The sequence below is a fragment of the Acanthochromis polyacanthus genome, chromosome 22 (assembly GCF_021347895.1).
Source record: "Acanthochromis polyacanthus isolate Apoly-LR-REF ecotype Palm Island chromosome 22, KAUST_Apoly_ChrSc, whole genome shotgun sequence".
NCBI classification, from domain to species: Eukaryota; Metazoa; Chordata; class Actinopteri; family Pomacentridae; genus Acanthochromis; species Acanthochromis polyacanthus.
This window is the reverse complement of record NC_067134.1, coordinates 4,923,918-4,941,782: the sequence shown is the minus strand read 5'-3', so window position 1 is coordinate 4,941,782 and position 17,865 is coordinate 4,923,918. Positions and strand designations below refer to the sequence as shown.

Below are 17,865 nucleotides of genomic sequence, written 5' to 3'. Positions count from 1 at the left end.
CTGAAGGACAGTGGATGTTTTCTCCTAAAAGACTGATACTGCTGAATAACATCAAGTTTATTGTGGTCACTGGATCTGTGTTTGTGCTGCTATGGACTCTGTGATGAGAGCGGCCACTCTGCAGGAGGTTCCCCTGTAGTGGAATGGACAGAAAGCATGCTGAAGGCCTTGTGGATTTAAAGACCGCTCTGGTTTCAGCTCCAGCCCTGGGATTACCGGACAACATGCAACATTTCAGCTGTACATCAGAGAGAGAGAGAGAGAGCGAGAGAGAGAGAGAGGGGTTTGCTGGAGGTGTGCTGGTGTGGAAACACTTGTCATACCATCGCTGGGTAGCATATTACTAATCAGGGCTCCGTACAGTAGTGCGTGGCGTGCCTGGCTGTTTAAGATCTGTGGCTGCAGTTGCAGCACTAAAAGAGAAATCTGCACCTCTGGTTTTATCTCATGACTGCTTTGTATCTGTTTCACATTTAGTGATGAACAAAATGAATATTGCTGCCATATTAAACATGATAACTACATATAGATCAAGTAATGACTCAATCATTTTGTCCAGTCCACACAGCATTCTGAAAAGAACCCTGTTCTAAATTGCAAAGTTCCCTGAATTATAATCTGTTCTAAATTCTGCTGTTTTTCTCCTGTTGCAGAATCAACTGAGAATCATGACTGTGAGATGGTTATAGGCTGTGGGACACACCTAGACCTGACCTGATGCAGACAACTATTCTAAAGGTTCATTTAACACACAGATGGTTCAACCAGCAGACCCTCTGATGTCACATGTCATGCAGGTTATGCATGACATAAGCTCGTTATCAAGCCTCTGCAGAAGCCTGATAACGAGCTGATCATTTGAGTCAGGTGTGTTGGAGCAGGGAAGCATCTAAAACATGCAGGACAGTGGGTCCTGAGGAACAGGGTTGAGAACCACTGCTTTAAAGTAGTAATAATAAAAATAATTATTTATCTATTTTGCAGCCTTAAGAACACCGTTCACAAAGTGCTCTGACAGTTAAAAGATGTAAACATAGATAACTGTGCAAGTTACAGGGGAGAAGTAGGATCTGTCAAATAGAATAAATACTAAACTGACAATAAATTAAATTATATGATTACCTACATTGGCACGTAAAATATAACAACGGAAAGAAGTAATTTGGGAAAATAATTAGTTTTGTTAAAACGTAAAAAAAAGTTAGAAAATTAAAGAATTAGAGAATTATCACACCAAAGAACCAGGTAATTAAAATTAAATTAAAATAAAACTAAGCAAATTGAGGCAAGATAATTCATTAAAAAAAGAAAGAACATCTCTAATAAACAGGAAATAATACAGATTAAAATACAAACTAAATACAACTGAAAAATAAACTTCACATAAATGAAAGTCTATAGAATAGGATGGAACTTGTCCTCCTCCTGGACGCTCAAGGAGTAGAGGAACTTGCAAAGTAATAGTTCAAGGTTGAAAGAATCACACAGATTTGATTTTAGAAACTTTACAGGATTGTTTGAATTTTTTTGATTTCTAACAACAATATTTGTGTGAGTGGTTTGCTTACTACTGTAGCCTCTATATTAATATGATAAAATGTGTGCTGAAGCGCGTATTACTGTTGATCAAGTGACTAAATTAATGATAGATAAATAATGGGTAACACAGAACTGGATCAGCGTGTTCACCTGTACAGTGTAGAATTAAATAACACAACAGATAGTGATAGCTGGTGAAGAATACTGAATGTTGATTATTAATAGTAACTGGAAATTACACTGTAATCGAAGCATTGATCTTAAAGTTAATCAATGATTTTAACAACATTTTACTGTGATTTATGAACTTTACTGGATGTGTTGCTGTATACTGATTTTCACATTGCATCATTGTCCTCATTTGAGTTGCGCTGATTCTGAGGAACAGGAGGGTCTGGAGCATCGATCCCACAGTGTGATTGGGAGGAATAAAAGATGATTAGTCCAGATCAGCTGGAAAGATGCAACTGCCTACACACACACACCACTCATGCCTCATACACTGTGTTGTCACATCTACATTTCAATCATAAGTTTGTTTAGTATTAATCACTCAAGGATGCCTTACGATAAGTTTTATACTGTGTTTTGTATTTTATGGATAATCATGAATGACATGACAGTAACTGTGTTGCCTGGATACCCGCTGAAGCTCTGAGGGAAATAGGCTATTGAGCTGTTATGCAGATCTCTACGATCGCCACCCATGAATTTGGTGAAGTGAATCTATTCCCAGACTTATAGGGGGTGGTAGGAAACTGTTGTCCCACTGGGTTTTCGTTCCTACCTGCATAAACCTTTGAGGCTCACGTTCTATTAATTGAGGTATAACGTCGACTCTGTGATGGAATTTAATATGAACTGAATTGAAAATGTACTGGAGAATGTGATCAATTATATTCTGTTTATATTTTGATGAGACAACCATCATTTTCAAATGTTACAGGATCAGTTTTCTGGAGCTCTCTGACCAGGGTTTTCTAAATGTTAATTTTCCCCTCTTACGATCAAAAAGGAGGGATCTGTTGGGAAAAAGTACTCACTTTCTCACGACTGAGGTGTCCCCTCAGCTGTTATTTAAAGACATCCCAAATGTCGGTGCGTCTGCCAGCTGCAGCCACCCTAAATCAAGTGTAGGTACCAATTCACCCCAAACTACTCTACAAGATGTTACCCCTGACCTGTGGTTCTCCTTAATTGAGGATGCAAACCTGTTTATGCTCTCTCTGTCCCCAATCTGACCCTGAGACAGATAGACGCTTGGTAAAGATAACATAGGGATAAAAGACAACTATGCCAGAATAACAAGATGGAGCCTGAGCTCACTTTCCTGTCTCCATATTTGGAGTGTAACATAAACATGGCATGCCTTCCAAAATGGTATAAGTACTCAAGGCCAGAGAGACTCCTTAGAACTGATGCTGCCAGTGCTCACATCACTGTGTTACTCACTGTATCATTTCTCCTGATCAGTAAACCTTATTCTAGACCCTCCAGAAAAACGCGGACAAAAATCTTTGATTATGCAGGCTAAAATCCTTGATTATGCGAATAAATATGCAGGGTTTTTATGCCATTTTATGCGGGGAAATTGCGGAAAGTTGCAAAGTATGCGAATAGTTGTGAAATATACAAAAATATGCGTGATTCACCTGCTGTCTGGCTGCGAAGGGATGTGTCCTCTAATCAGACACTGGGACTGCTGCGGGGTTACTGGACTGACAGCCTGTGCTTTGGGAGGGGGAGAAGCTCACAGCAGCACCTGCTGCTTGTTGAGAACAGTAACTGTAGATTGATCCGAGTTTTCCTGTCAGTCTCCAAAACAGCAGAAAAAGTCGCTAGATTTGTGGCTAGTCGCTTTTGACAAAAAAAAGTAGCTAGGACGCTTTGGAAAGTCGCTAGATTTAGCGAGAAAGTCACTAAGTTGGCAACACTGGTGCTGCACTCCGCATCAGCTCGTGCTTCTAGTGTGTGTGTGAATGCGCGAGCTGATTATGTCAGGCCGGGCGTCACATAAAAACTCACTTACAACTCCATTTATATTGGTTATAGTTTTCTCATTTTATGCGGAAATTGTGAAATCAAGCGGGAACCGCATATTTCTCTTTTTTTTCGTGGAAATGTGAGATTCTTACCGGAATTATGTGCTGTTTTGCAGGGATTATGCGGCCTTTTGGGAAATAATTGACCCCCGCATAATCAGCGGCATTTTGGTGATTAATACGGGAATTCATGCGATGGCATAATCGCGTTTTTCTGGAGGGTCTATTATTCTCAACATAAGCCATCTGAGTCTCCAGTGTGTCTCTGAGTCTGCCTCCTGATTCTTTTTTCGACACAGAATTCCCTAACACTCATAATGTCTTCACAAGTTTCACACTTGAAATCTTCACCATAACTCTCCAATATCTCCAAGGTTTGTGTGTTAAACTGACGTTCTCAGGTGTTTCCATGTTTTTCTTCAGAATATGGAATGTTGTAACAGTTGTTAGTTCTTCTCTCTGACATCACAATGCACTTTTAAAAAATGCATTTACTGTCTTAGTACTTGTTCTCTGTGCAATGACAGTAAAGTTGGATCTAATCTAAGAAACAATAAAAAAAACAATAAAATGGACAAATGTGACAAATAAAACCCAAAGAGAGATGAGAGATGATCAAAGTGAGATACAAAATTGTCAAAATTTAACAAAAACAAGCTACAAGTGATGCAAAATGACATAAATGAGAGACAAAATGAGCAAAGCAGACAAATAAATAAAAAGGAGATATGGAGTGAAACAAAAATGGCCAATATGAGTCACTAAATGATTAATCTGAGATACAGTATGGTCAGAATGGTACAAAAATTCACAAAAACAGATGTAAAATTGATTGAATAAGTAACAAAATGACCTAAATGAAGCGAAAGCAACATAGGGAGATGCATTTTTTTTAAAAAACAAGTCAGTTTGAAGAATAAATTGTTTTACTTTTTTAAAGAAGTTTTTGGAGTTTGTCTCAGAAAAAGATAAAAAATATAAATGTTGATAGAATCTAAATATTTCATCTGCTATTTCTTTTAGATTGGTCACAGTTTTATCAACATTTCACTGCTTCCTCTCTCATTTCACACATTTTTCCAACCCAACAACCCGAAGGATGCAAACTGATCAAAATAAGGCACAAAATGAGCAAACGTTAGCTTGTCAGTGTTGTGAAAACTTCAGTCTAACATGTCAGTGTGTAGTTTGATATCTGGAGCTGAGTTGCAGCTCGTTGTCTGGACTTCTGTCTTACCTGAATGTTTCCTATCTGGCTGAGGAGGCTTCATTTTTCTGTCACAGTCTTTGCTCATAATGTCTTCACAAGTTTCACACTTGAAATCTTCACCACAGCTCTCCAATATCTCCACGGTTTGTGTGTTAAACTGACTTTCTCAAGTGTTTCCATGTTTTTCTTCAGAATATGGAATGTGGTAACAGTTGTTAGTTCTTCTCTCTGACATCACAATGGACTTTTAAAAAAATGCATTTACTGTCTTAGTACTTGTTCTCTGTGTAATGACAGTAAAGTTGGATCTAAACTAATCTATAAAATGACAAAAATGAGACAAAAATTGACAAAATGTTTCAGTGGTGAGAAAAAGACCCAAACAGAGTCTACTGAATGGTCCAACAATGTTATGGGACAGCTCAAATGGGACACAAAATGACCAAAATGGAACATAAAACATCCGACCAAGATAGAAAAATATGATAAAATTACAAAATGGACATAAAAAAAGACCAAAAGTGGCCAAAATGGGACTAAAATTAAGCAAAAATCACAAAAAAGAAAGACAAAAATGACCAAAACCAGGCACAAAAATTAGCAACAAAATGATGAAAATTAGACACAAAAAGTACAAAATGAAAAAAGCAATCTTAAACTGATGCAAAATGACTAAAACTAGAGATAAAATGAGCAAAACAGACCAAAAAAGATGAAAAATGAAACAGAAATGGCCAATGAGTCACAGAATGGACAAACTGACATGAAATGACTAATATGATCAACATGAACAGTTTTAAACAAAAACAACCTTACAGACACATGAAATGAATCATAAAATGACCAAAATGGTACAAAACAAAACCAACATAAAGAGATGTAACATTACCTTTATTAGACACATAAATGACCAAAACTTGATGCAAAATAACCAAAATTACTACAAAAAAAAAACATGAAAAGATCCAACATGTTTGAAAACGGACCAAAAGATGTAAACTGATCAAAATTAAACACATTCTAAAACAAAATGACCAAAATGATCCAGAAATCTTCTCTTACAGTCATGAAACTGTCCACATTTATTCTATTCAACATACTGAGGGTTTTTACAGAGAGCTTTGTTTTGTTTACTGTCTGTGGACCTGGAAGGAGCAGCTTCATATCTGGAAAAAAGATTCACAATCAACGGTTTGTTTAACAGAAGAGATCATCTTAGTTCAAAGTGGCACCAAATCCATGTCATGTTTGGGTCGTATGTTGGCCTTTAACTTTGAGCAGGTGTGTTATTATTTACAGTGTTTATGGTAGAATGTGGCCATTTTAATGGCAGATCACATGGAAGTAACATGAGCCAGTTTGAAATAGTCAGTTATGCAGAAGAACAACATAAAGAAGAAATTCGAAGATTTTAATCAGTAAATATGTTAGATTATATTTTTAATCTATTTTGTGTACTTGATGAAAAACGTTTCATAAAGGAAACCTTAATAATGTTGGCTTTTAATCTTTTAACCCTCCTGTTGTCCTCATTTACAGGCACCAAAAAACATTGTTTCCTTGTCTAAAAAAAAATAATCAAAAATTTCAGCAAAAAAATTCCCAAAATTTCTGAAAATTTGCAAAACCTTCAGGAAGAAAATTCCAGTAATTTCTTAAAAGTTTTCTTTTCAAAAAATCCCCCAAATTTGGCAAGAAAATTATTGTAAATATTTTTTAAAAATAGTAAAAATCTTCCAAAACAATCCTAAAAATATCTAAAGTGATTACATACATTTCAGTAAAACTTCTAATAATTTTTAAAGAACATTTCCATAAAAATCAACCAAATTTTTTGTGTGAATGTTCTTTAGAAATATTTTTAACTTTTTATTTCCACCTAAAAATGTTTAAAGATTTCCCAAAAATGTTGAAAACGTGGACATCAGAAGTTTCACTGTGAAAATATATATTTTTCCCACATTTTCAAACTTTAAAACAAGTCAATTTTGACACACAGGACAGGGTTAATTGAGAAGTTAACTAAGTTAAGTTAACTAAGTTAACTTCTTCTTCCAATGTGAGAAGTTGAGTGTAAGTTAATTTTTTATTATATGAAGTTAACATACACTGACAGTCACTAAAAACTTTGAGACCATATTTTTCAACATAATTTTTATTTTGAAGCCCAAAACTGGATTTTCTTCATATGAATCATTTAGCATATTGGCATACAGAAACAAAAATCTAAAGTTTCAAGAGTGATTTCAAAATAAAGAATTTCACAAAAGAAAAAACAGCACCTGCCAAACACAAAGTCACAACAGTCAATACCGAGTATGGCCTCCATTTGCTTCGATGCAGGCAGCAATCCGTCAGCGCATGCTTTGGACCAGGCTTCTGATTGTGGGTTGCGAACAGCCCATACGCCTGGCTACATCACTGTAGCTCAAACCGGCCTCCACCATACCCAGTGAACGGGGACGTTGTTCACGTGATCGACGCATTATGATGCTGTTCACTGGACGAACAATGGTGGCCTTTTTTGGGCCTTTATATAGGCCTTCAAAACCCATTCTCAAATTTTTGCAAAGTGACCAACCCATGTGCAATTAACTCATTGGCTGCCAGCTGTTTTCAGAGCAAAGAGCCCCCTACTGCCAGAGTTTTTAAGAATTTTGACAGATTTTTCAAGATCTACAGATATCATGTTTTAAGACTACATAAACATTGAAACTATTGAAAAAAAGTGTAGATTCTCTTCTTTCATCAGGAAAAAAAGTTTGTTTCTAGCATTTTCGGTTCTAAAGTTATTGGCAGCAGAACATAGGGTCGTTTCAGCAAAAACACCTGTTTTTGACCAAAAAACAGAGATAACGAGAGGCACATCAATCACTTTGATACCAATATTTTTTGGTTTAGTGACATCCCACACAACTGAAAAGTTGTTTACTTATATGAAACAACAAAAACAACTCGGAAAAAGCATTTTGAGGTCAACTTTTTAACCTTTTGTTAGCTAAATCATTTATTTACAAACAAACAACACAAGTCAACATTTTGGTTCAGAACAATACATCTTACAAAATATAAACAATCTATTTTTAGGTGTGTGTATGTGTGCTCGTTCTAAACTCATCTGACTCGGCTTCATCAGATGAGCTCAAGAGAGCGGTGGTGGCGAAACCGAAACCGAGAGTGGCTTTGATCGCCAGCGGCTGTTGGCAACAGCACTTTTTGCTGTCGCCACACCATGGTCACTGTCTTTGTCATTCTTTTGGCCCACCGCAACACTCATGTTCCAGAACTCCAGGATTTTCACCGACAAGCTCCGACAGACTATCCTGCAGCCCCCCCAGTCAAAAAACATGATGGATGTCTATAGACGTCATTGGCAGCGAACGTTCGGATTTTAATTGACGTCTATAGACGTCAATGGCAGCGAATGAGTTAATCATAACAAAATGACAACTCATCATTATCTCAACTACCAGGGCACCAGATCATCAGTAAATCCACAATGAATAATTACAACCCCCCTACAAGTAGAATTCTACATCCATTTCTACCTCTGTCAGTGTGTGTGTGTGTGTGTGTGTGTGTGTGTGTGTGTGTGTGTGTGTGTGTGTGTATATATATATATATATATATATATATATGGAGAGAGAGAGAGAGAGAGAGAGAGAGAGATAGATATATAGATAGAGAGAGAGAGAGATTAAACCTTTATTAATACCACAGCGGGGAAATTACCATTGTACAGCAGCAATAGGACATTGAATAAGAGAGACTGAAGCACACAGAGAGCACACAGTGCAAATACACACACACACACACATATATATATATATATACACAAAAATGAAAATTTTCTTCAGAAGAAGAAAAGGAAAGAAACAGTATCTACAGCAGGATTTTTTGAAATTGCACAGCGTCATTATTTACATTTTCTATTGCACAGTTTGTAAATGGGTGAACAGAAACTACTGGGAGCAGGCTAGATTGTAAAGTCTGACTGCAGCAGGAAGGAAGGACCTGCGGTATCTCTCCTTTCGGCACCGCGGGTGGAGCAGTCTGCCACAAAAGAGCTGCCCAGTGATCTTATTGTCTCCTGCATGGAGACATCTTCTTGGCAGGGGTTCAGTTTGTGTCCAGTGTGCATACGCTGGTGTCATTGTAGGGTTCCTTGTTGGTTGGACGTTGGTCCAGACTGGTCAAAGCAGCACTGTTCACCATTGGCAGAGTGCTGACAAGTCTGAGAGTTTTCTCCATCTGTTCCGTTCTGCTTGGAAAACAAACACACAAACACAGACAACGTCAGTGTTTCCTGCAGCATTGAAGAACTGATGCCTTGACTGAGATAGAGAGCACCCCAAATGACATCTGAAGACACTTCTACCTGTTGGAATTTAACATTCAGTTGTCTGATTACGTCAGAATTCCTCATCTAACCTACATCCCCAGATTAACCTGGACCAGATTTCTGTGTCAAAACGAATACAGGTTAGACTGAACGATAGCTGATAATGTGTTAACAGAATTCAACTGACCACAGTTGTTCAAAACAGTTTTGCAGCAATATCCAAAATTATCCAATACATAATTGTGTGTACACTGTGACTGAGACCAGTCTTTACATACCTCACTGTGACACTGATTGAATGCTTTCTTTCTGGTGTGGATCTGCTGGTGTTGTTTCAGGGAATACCAACTTGTAAAAGTCTTCTTACACTCGTCACATTTGTATGGTCTCTCCCCAGTGTGGACACGTTGGTGAACTTTGAGGTATGCAATGTAGCTGTAGCGTTTCCCGCACTGGTCACAAAGGTATGGTTTAACCCCAGTGTGGGTCACTTCATGAGCTTTTAACTGTGAGTACAATACAAATGGTTCGCCACAGTAATCACATGCGTACACATCATGTCCAGTGTGGATGCGTTGGTGACATTTTAAGCTCTGCTGGTGCTTGAAAGTTTTTTCACAGGAGTCACAGTGGTACTGCTTTCTACCAGAATGGGGGCATTGATGGATCAACAACTGTTCATGTTGAGTAAAGGTTTTCACACACTGGTCACAGTCAAACAATTTCACTTGACTGTGAATGAGTTGATGACTTCTTAGAGTACTCTTCTGAGTAAAAGCCTTTCCACACTGATCACAGCTGAATGGTTTAACTCCACTGTGAATGAGTTGATGATTTGCTAGATTACTCTTGTGAGTAAAAGCCTTTCCACACTGATCACAGTTGAATGGTTTAACTCCACTGTGAAGGAGTTGATGTTTTTTCAAATAACTCTTGTGAGTAAAAGCCTTTCCACACTGATCACAGCTGAATGGTTTAACTCCACTGTGCATGAGTTGATGACTTCTTAACGTACTCCTGTCAGTAAAAGCCTTTCCACACTGATCACAGCTGAATGGTTTAACTCCACTGTGAATGAGTTGATGTCTTGTTAGATTACTCTTGTGAGTAAAAGCCTTACCACACTGATCACAGCTGAATTGTTTAACTCCACTGTGAATGAGTTGATGATTTGCTATATTACTCTTGTGAGTAAAAGCCTTTCCACACTGATCACAGTTGAATGGTTTCACTCCACTGTGCATTAGTTGATGTCTTTTTAAGTCACTCTTCTTAGTAAAAGCCTTTCCACACTGATCACAGCTGAATGGTTTTTCCACAGTGTGAATACGTTTGTGAATTCTTAGCTTTGTTGCTGTGATAAAAGTCTTGCCACACTGCTCACAACTGAGTGATTCATCTCTTTTTGCTGTTGTTGCCAAACCATCCTTATCCTCCTCAGAGGTCCGACATCTCACTCCATTGCTGCGTTTACATTTCTGTAGCAAAAGACAAAGATAAAAACAGAGGCAGTGATGAAAGAGCAATCATGAAAAAATTTAACCTAAAAGTCTCAATTCCATGTAGTTGGACATGAGGCTGAAACAAGATCAAGAATCTACAGACATGCTAGCAGCTTTGTCATTAGAAACCAAGAAATGTGTCAACAGCATACTCACAATGTCAACAAAACTATTTTCACAGGCCGATAGTTTTCAGCTTTCTGCACGGTAGTTTTAGAATATTGGGTAGTAAAATCTGTCGATCACCATGAAAAGCAAAGCAGAGCTGGGACTGATGGGATTGTACCACCAGGATCTCTTGAGCCCCAGACTTTCTGTAAAGTTACATTACTGGAGAAATATACAATATGAAAAGCATACAACATCCATGTCCAGATTTAGGTCTTAATGGCAGCAGGATCAATTCAGACCACCAAAACTTTCTAGTTTCTCCTAGGGGATCAGATGTTGATACCAGTCCAGAAAAGATCTGTAATTCTGCCACTGAATTCTGGATTTGACCCCAATGACCCGGGCAATTTGTTGTGCAGCAGTTGCACAAGTGTTCACCATCAAACAACAAAAGCAACAAAACAGTAAAAAACAGTTAAAGGGAATAGCAACGATTAAAGGAAACGTTCTAAAAATGTAAAAAACACAGTCAAACAATTACAAGCAAAATAAAATCCATTTAAAGAAAAATCTAACAAAACATAAGATAGACAGGGACATCGGCAGCAATCTTGGTCATTTAATCAGACGTAGAAAAAGTTTTCAATAAACGGACACCGATGTAATCAGGTAGAGGACTTTTCTTTGGTCTGCACTGTTTGAGACACCAGATTACATTGCCCACATCAAAAAAGGGATTCTGTGGAGAGGCTGACATGAGACAGTTTTTAGTCTCAGCATGTTTAGCCCTAAAATCATGGGAGTCAAACCTGACAGAAAAACTGTTTAGACTTTGAGCCAGCTCTAAATCAGAATTATAACCACTGAGCTGAACTCTCTCATTGACACATTAATTAGTCCCAGTGATCAAATTCATGCCGTCCCAGACTGAACTGAGGTTGTTCATTTTGAGCTGAGACTCAAGTTTGTCTTTGTATTGTCTTTTGTGGGTCCTGATCTCCTACTTTATTTCCTTCTGTCAGTTATACAGATTTAGTGTATTTCCTTCTCTGAAGACTGTTTTCTTTCTGTACAGCAGGTCTTTAAGCTTCTTAGAAAGCCATGGCTTAGTGTTTGGATATAGTTTAACAGTTTTTTCAGGACTAACACTGGTTTCACAGTACGTGACCCAGCTGCTCACAACATCAGTCGGTTCATCAATATCAGCTGAGGACTCCTTAAACAAGTCTCAGTCAGTAACCTCCAGACATCCCTGCAGAGTGTGACAAACTTTCACTCTGATGTTCTGCACTTTGCCTTGCTTCAGTACAGTGGTAGACAGGGATAAGGAGGATGCAGTTGTGGTCAGAGGAACCCAGAGGAGAAGCACCTTTCACATTGTTGTAACAGATCAAAGATTTTGCCTCATCTAGAAGGCATGTGATGTACCGATGGAAGTCTCTCAGTGTGTGTTTTAGTGTGCAGTGGTTCATGTCTCCCAGACTGATGTTAGGTGCATCCGGGGAGTTGGACTGTCGTCTCTGGATGACCTGATGGATAACCCCACAGGCATTTATTTCACTGGCCTTTGGATGGATATAGACAAGTTTCACAAATATCTGGGGAAATTGCTGAGGCAGATATGGAGGGCACCACTGCATGAAAAGCCAGATTATTGACCCTGTGAATTCTGATAAACCTACCTCGTTCTCCACAGTCCTTGACTGTTCTCAGGGTGTGAACAACCACTCAGAACGGGCTGAGGACGCCCTAAAACGGAATCGATTTGTGGGGTGGGGGGGTGGGGAAAGGGGGGGAGTGACGTCGCACCTGGGGGCAAGGGGGGGGGAGTGAGACTTCGCACCTGGGGCATGGCAGAGGTGTGAAAACTAATTAGCATCCAGCCTTCCTGTCTGGCGTGACTCAGGTCACTGATTGGATGAAACAAGACATGGCAACAGAAAAAACTGTGTCATGATTGGTTGAAAGATCTGTTGCTATTGGTCAACCCCTGGGCCATGAATCCCCCCTCCACCTCACCACCCCCACCTCCTCACCCCCCCCCCCCCCCCCACCTCCTCAGCCCCCACACACAATAATAATAATACTTATTATTATTAATATTTTAATAAAGGCATTAATAAATATGGGCCATGTAAAGTGTCTACTTCGCTAACCTGCATACTTCTTGTTGTTAACCAATGGGCTAAAAAAAATGACATTTTGAGACATGTTGGAACAACAAGCACTTTATTGAACAAAATCAAATCAAAATTAAAATAAACTGTTCTTTTAAAAAAATTAAAAGGAAAAAATGAAATAATAAAAGTGCAAAGTTTCCAAAAAATATATACATTTCAAAACAAAAACATTGTTGAATGTCACTCCGGGCTGGTCGCAGGCATCAGCTCTGGAATTAAATGTTTCCTGGCTGCTGCCCTGTCGTATTTCAATGGCTTCAGTCTTTCAGACGGCTGTCCATTGTAAAAACGTCTGTGACGAAGAGCTGTGTACCTTCCATCAGCTTCCAGCCTGGCCTGTAGGGCAGCACACAAGTTGGAAAGCTCCTGGCTGTGGAAGGATGGAGGCCGCACAATCCATCCATGCACGCCATCTACACTGCCGTCCTCCTCATCCGACATCATGTCTGCTGTGATGCCATTCCAGAACTCCTGTTCGTCTGGAGCAAGGACCGTCTTCCTGGCATCCAGCAGCTGCGAACACAATCAGTACAAGAAATCAATACATTTACTAATGTAACAGAAAAATAATATCAGAGACCAGACCACATTTTATATAAAACACACACTCCCATGAATGAAACTGTAATCAAATAAATCAAAGTAATATCTCTTACTCTCTTTCTTCTCTGCCGACTCCGGGCAGATGACTTAATCGCCTCCGCCTGATCCGCCATGTCGGGTTGACTATAGCGGAAATTCCTGCGCAGAGTAATGGGTTTTACAAGCGGCTGGGAAAGAGTAAAAGAAGCCGTTATTAGCTTGGAGAAGATGGAAGACGACATATCACTGCTTAACGTTACCAATTCAGAAAATTGTACCAAAACTCAATAAAAAATATCCTACAAATGGAATATATCCTTACCACAATTTTAGGACTGTGCTCTCCTCTTTTCCGCTGAATTTCCTCGCCGCCCTCACGCTGGAGAAAGTGTTTATTTGGGCTTCCATGGCGGACATCCTCTCCTGCAGCTCAGACACCGCTCCAGCTTCTCCTCCAGCGGTGCTCTCTGGCAGACAGCCCGCTGATGAAGCTCAAAAGTTTCTTCTCAGTGTCTGTCGGGTCTGACTGAAACCAGTCGGTCATGTCCAGGCTGTTCATTACGAGGAGCCTGTAGTGAGACTGGCGATACCGGGCCGCCATTGTAGAAACTCACGTAACAAAGACCGCTTCTTTGTCCGCTCGTTTATCGCGCAGTTCTTGCGAGGCGACGCGTGTGATTGGATGAGCAACTCTAACGTGATGACGTCCGTGACGCAGCAGAAGTAGCAGACTTCTCCAGGCCTGCTTTGTGTGGCCACAGTCAAAAAAAAAAAAAAGACTTCTCCAGGCAGCAGAAGGAGGTTTAGAATTTTAAAAGTTTTTTCACTTAAATTCTACCTTCAAATTTATATGGCTTAAAAAATGTTTGGAGCTACCAGAATCACTATGGAATTTTATTCCATACAATGTATTTAAAAAAGTAGGAGGCTTACAATTTCTAATGAGCTGCAACTTCTCAGTTTCTAAATTGCCACTGAAACTCTCAAAGTATTATCAGCAGGCATTACTTTCTTGGAAATTGTGTTATGTTCACAACTGTTCTCCACATAAAGAAATACTTTGGCACAATGGGCAAATTACTATTAAAAACAAAAGTGTATATAATGAGAGCTGGATTGGGAGGGACATGATCTTTGTGACATCCTTATTTGATGATAATGGAAGCCTTTATAGCTATGAAAACTTCCTAAAGGCTAAAGCCTTTCCAGTCAAATACAGAGAACTTGTTACTATTGTGAAGGCCATTCCATCTGGCATGATTGAGTTAATAAAATCCCACTTCAGTTATCAAAATGTTAATGTTCAAATACCTGTTGAGGGCATTGCTGGCAGATGTGTGGTAAACACATCCACTGTACAAGCAACACAAGAGAAAAGGTGACTGTAGTCATGCTGCTCTGCATGGAGTTTGAGATGTAGGATTTTGACAGTGTTAAGTGCCTGTGATGCGCTTTGATTTTACTTTTATAAAAGCTGTATGAACCCTGATTCAAATAAAGTATATACTGTATAGTTTTGTTTGTGTAGGGTCCTTTTTCTCTAAAAACCAGTTCAAGTGTGAAAAGTCAGCCCCACCCCCAACCCTCTACCTTACACCCTCCACACCCACCAACCCTTCCACCACAGACACACACCCATCAGTCTGATTTGCATTTGTATAGCTCACAGGATTTTCATTGACACTGGAAAGTTACCCCCTTGGAGATCAGCCGTCCATCTCAATTCCTGACAATTCTCAGTAGTTTTTTGTGCTTCCTCAAAACTGCTGTTTATTGCAGTTAATTTGAAATTCCAAGGAAATTTTCAGTGCCTTTAACTGTCGAAAATCCCCCCTTTCATGCAGTGCACAGTGAAACAGAAAGCAGTTCTAAGTCAGTAGTGCACAGTTTCTCCAGGACAGTGTCAGATTTGCACCAGCGCTGCCCTTGTCCATTTGGAAGACCCACGTGTGCCCAAGCTTTCACTTGCTGGCTGATGTTGCTTCAATATTTCCACATAATGTTCTATCCTCTTGATGCCATCTATTTTGTGAAGTGCACCAGTCCCTCCTGCAGCAAAAACACTCCCACAACATGGTGCTGCCATCCCCATGCTTCACAGTTGGGATGGTGTACTCAGGCCATCCTCAGCCAGCATCTTCACAAGGTCGTTTGCTTTTGTTCTGGGATTGATGAGCACATTTCCCTCCAAAACAATCCTAATTTTAACTAATCTCCATCTTAAGCAGTAGGATGGCTTGACATTCCCATGGTGTTGATCTGTGCATGTAATTGTTTGGACAGATAAACGTCAAACCACAGCAATCTGGAAATTGCATCCAAGGATGAACCACAACTGTGGAGGTCCACAAATGTCTTCCTGATGTCTTGGCTGATTTCTTTAGATTTTCTAATGTCATCACACAAGGAAGCAGTGTGTTTGAGGTGTGCCTGAAAATACATCTTAATCTATCAAAAGCTTTCAAAGCCAGGACATCATTATCTTGAAGGAATAGCAATCTTAGTGTATGCAAACTTCTGATTGTAGAATAGAATGACTATTGATCCCCAAAGGGAAATTCAATTATTTGGTCTTATCTTTTTGTTTTTGAATTAAACAGTCTGATTGCTGATGGCCAGAAACATTTCCTGAATCTTTCTGTCCTGCAGCACAAGGATAGGTGCCGTCCACCGATGTTTTGTTGTTCACTGAGGCAAATGTGAAGTGGATGATGCATGTTTGTCAGAATGGCCTCCATCTTTCGAAGTGTCCGTCTCTCCGCCTCATCCTCCAATGTGTTCAATCAGATTCCAACTACAGAGCCAGCTTTTTTAATCAGTTTGTTCAGATGCCTTGCATCCTTGTTCTTTATACTGCCTCCCCAGCAGACTGCAGCATAAAACAGGACACCTGCTACCACAGACTGATAAAACATCTGCAGCATCTTACTGCAGATGTCTATTGATCGAAGCCTTCTGAGGCAAAAAAGTCGGCTCTGGACCTTTTTGTAGATGAAGTCTGCATTTTTCGACCAGTCTAATTTATTGACAAGGTGGACACCTAAATATTTATAGGCTGTCACCACTTCGACGTCAACACCACAAGTGTTCACTGGATAAAGAGGGGTTTTGGATCTGCGGAAATCTATGATCATTTCCTTTGTCTTTGAGGCGTTGAGTAGTAGGTAGTTTTTGTGACTCCAGTCACTGAAGGCACTTATCAGATCTCTGTATTCAGCTTCATGTCCATTTCTGATACATGCCATGATAGCAGTGTCATCAGAGTATTTCTGAATGTGGCAGGACTCAGTGCTGTATTTCAAGTCAGATGTATACAGTGTGAACAGGAATGGAGACAGAACTGTTCCTTGTGGAGCCCCAGTACTACTCATTAATGTCCCAGAAACACAGTTCCCCAGCCTGACAAACTGTGGCCTTCCTGTCAGGTAATCTGTGATCCATGAAACACAGGAAGGATCCACTCCCATCTCTGTGAGCTTGTCTTTGTGGATGGTGGGTTGGATGGAGTTGAATGCGTTTGAAAAATCAAAGAACATGATTCTCACATAAACTCCAGGTTCCTCCAGATGAGACAAGGCACGGTGAAGCATGAAGAGGATGGCATCATCCACTCCAATGTGTTCTTTGTATGCAAACTGCAAGGAATCGAGTTTGTCTTTGACCTCAAGCCTCAGTAGACGTAAAACCAACCGCGTAAGAGTTTTCATGATGTGTGAGGTCAGGGCAATAGGTCTGTAGTCATTTATTTCAGTCAGACATTTGATTTTTGTTACAATACAGGATGTTTTCCATAGAGCAGGCAGTCTTTGCAGGTATGACTGTGTCTCTACAGAAGTTGATGTATTCAGTAAAACAATCAACCTGTCTGTCAATGTTCATATTGTCCTCATCTGTTTCCAGAAGCACATTCCAGTCTGTTGATTCAAAGCAGTACGTTAGAGCTTCACTAGCTTGAGGAGTCCATCTTCTGATTTAGACTTTAGTTGCAGACTGTCTCAGCACACAAGGTTTCTAACAGGTCTGCAGATAAACCAGGTTATGATCTGACCTGCCCAGTGGTGGTAAGGCAGTAGCTCTGTAAGCTTCTTTGACATTGGCATACAGCAGGTCTAGGGTTTTATTCTCTCTGGTAGGGCAGTTAAACTGTAAATCCAGTCAGATGAGAGGAGAGGCTGACATGATTGAAATCTCCTGATATTATTTCAAGCGCCTCAGGATGTTGAGTCTGTATCCAGCAGTGTTTCCCCTACATAAACTTCACTTGGGTGGCCCACCCAAGTAGACTGACATCCGCCCAAGAAGATGAATTTAAAAACAGAACGCGCAGTCATAATTACCGGCACAGCGTAGGGAAAAC

At 39.7% G+C, this 17,865-nt stretch overlaps 2 protein-coding genes across 6 annotated transcripts in view; both read right to left on the bottom strand.

Annotated features, from left to right (window-relative positions):
* The window catches only part of LOC110972485 (zinc finger protein OZF-like), a 657,596-nt gene that overhangs the window by 335,122 nt on the left and 304,609 nt on the right, over window positions 1–17,865 (bottom strand). The gene's annotated exons all lie outside the window — the stretch shown is intronic.
* Window positions 1–17,865, bottom strand: part of LOC127531991 (zinc finger protein OZF-like) — a 95,351-nt gene that overhangs the window by 60,819 nt on the left and 16,667 nt on the right. Inside the window, exon 2 of the mRNA XM_051942883.1 lies at window positions 9,412–10,611. Within this exon, the coding sequence (XP_051798843.1) occupies window positions 9,412–10,611 (1,200 nt within the window). The remainder of the gene's footprint in view (window positions 1–9,411; window positions 10,612–17,865) is intronic.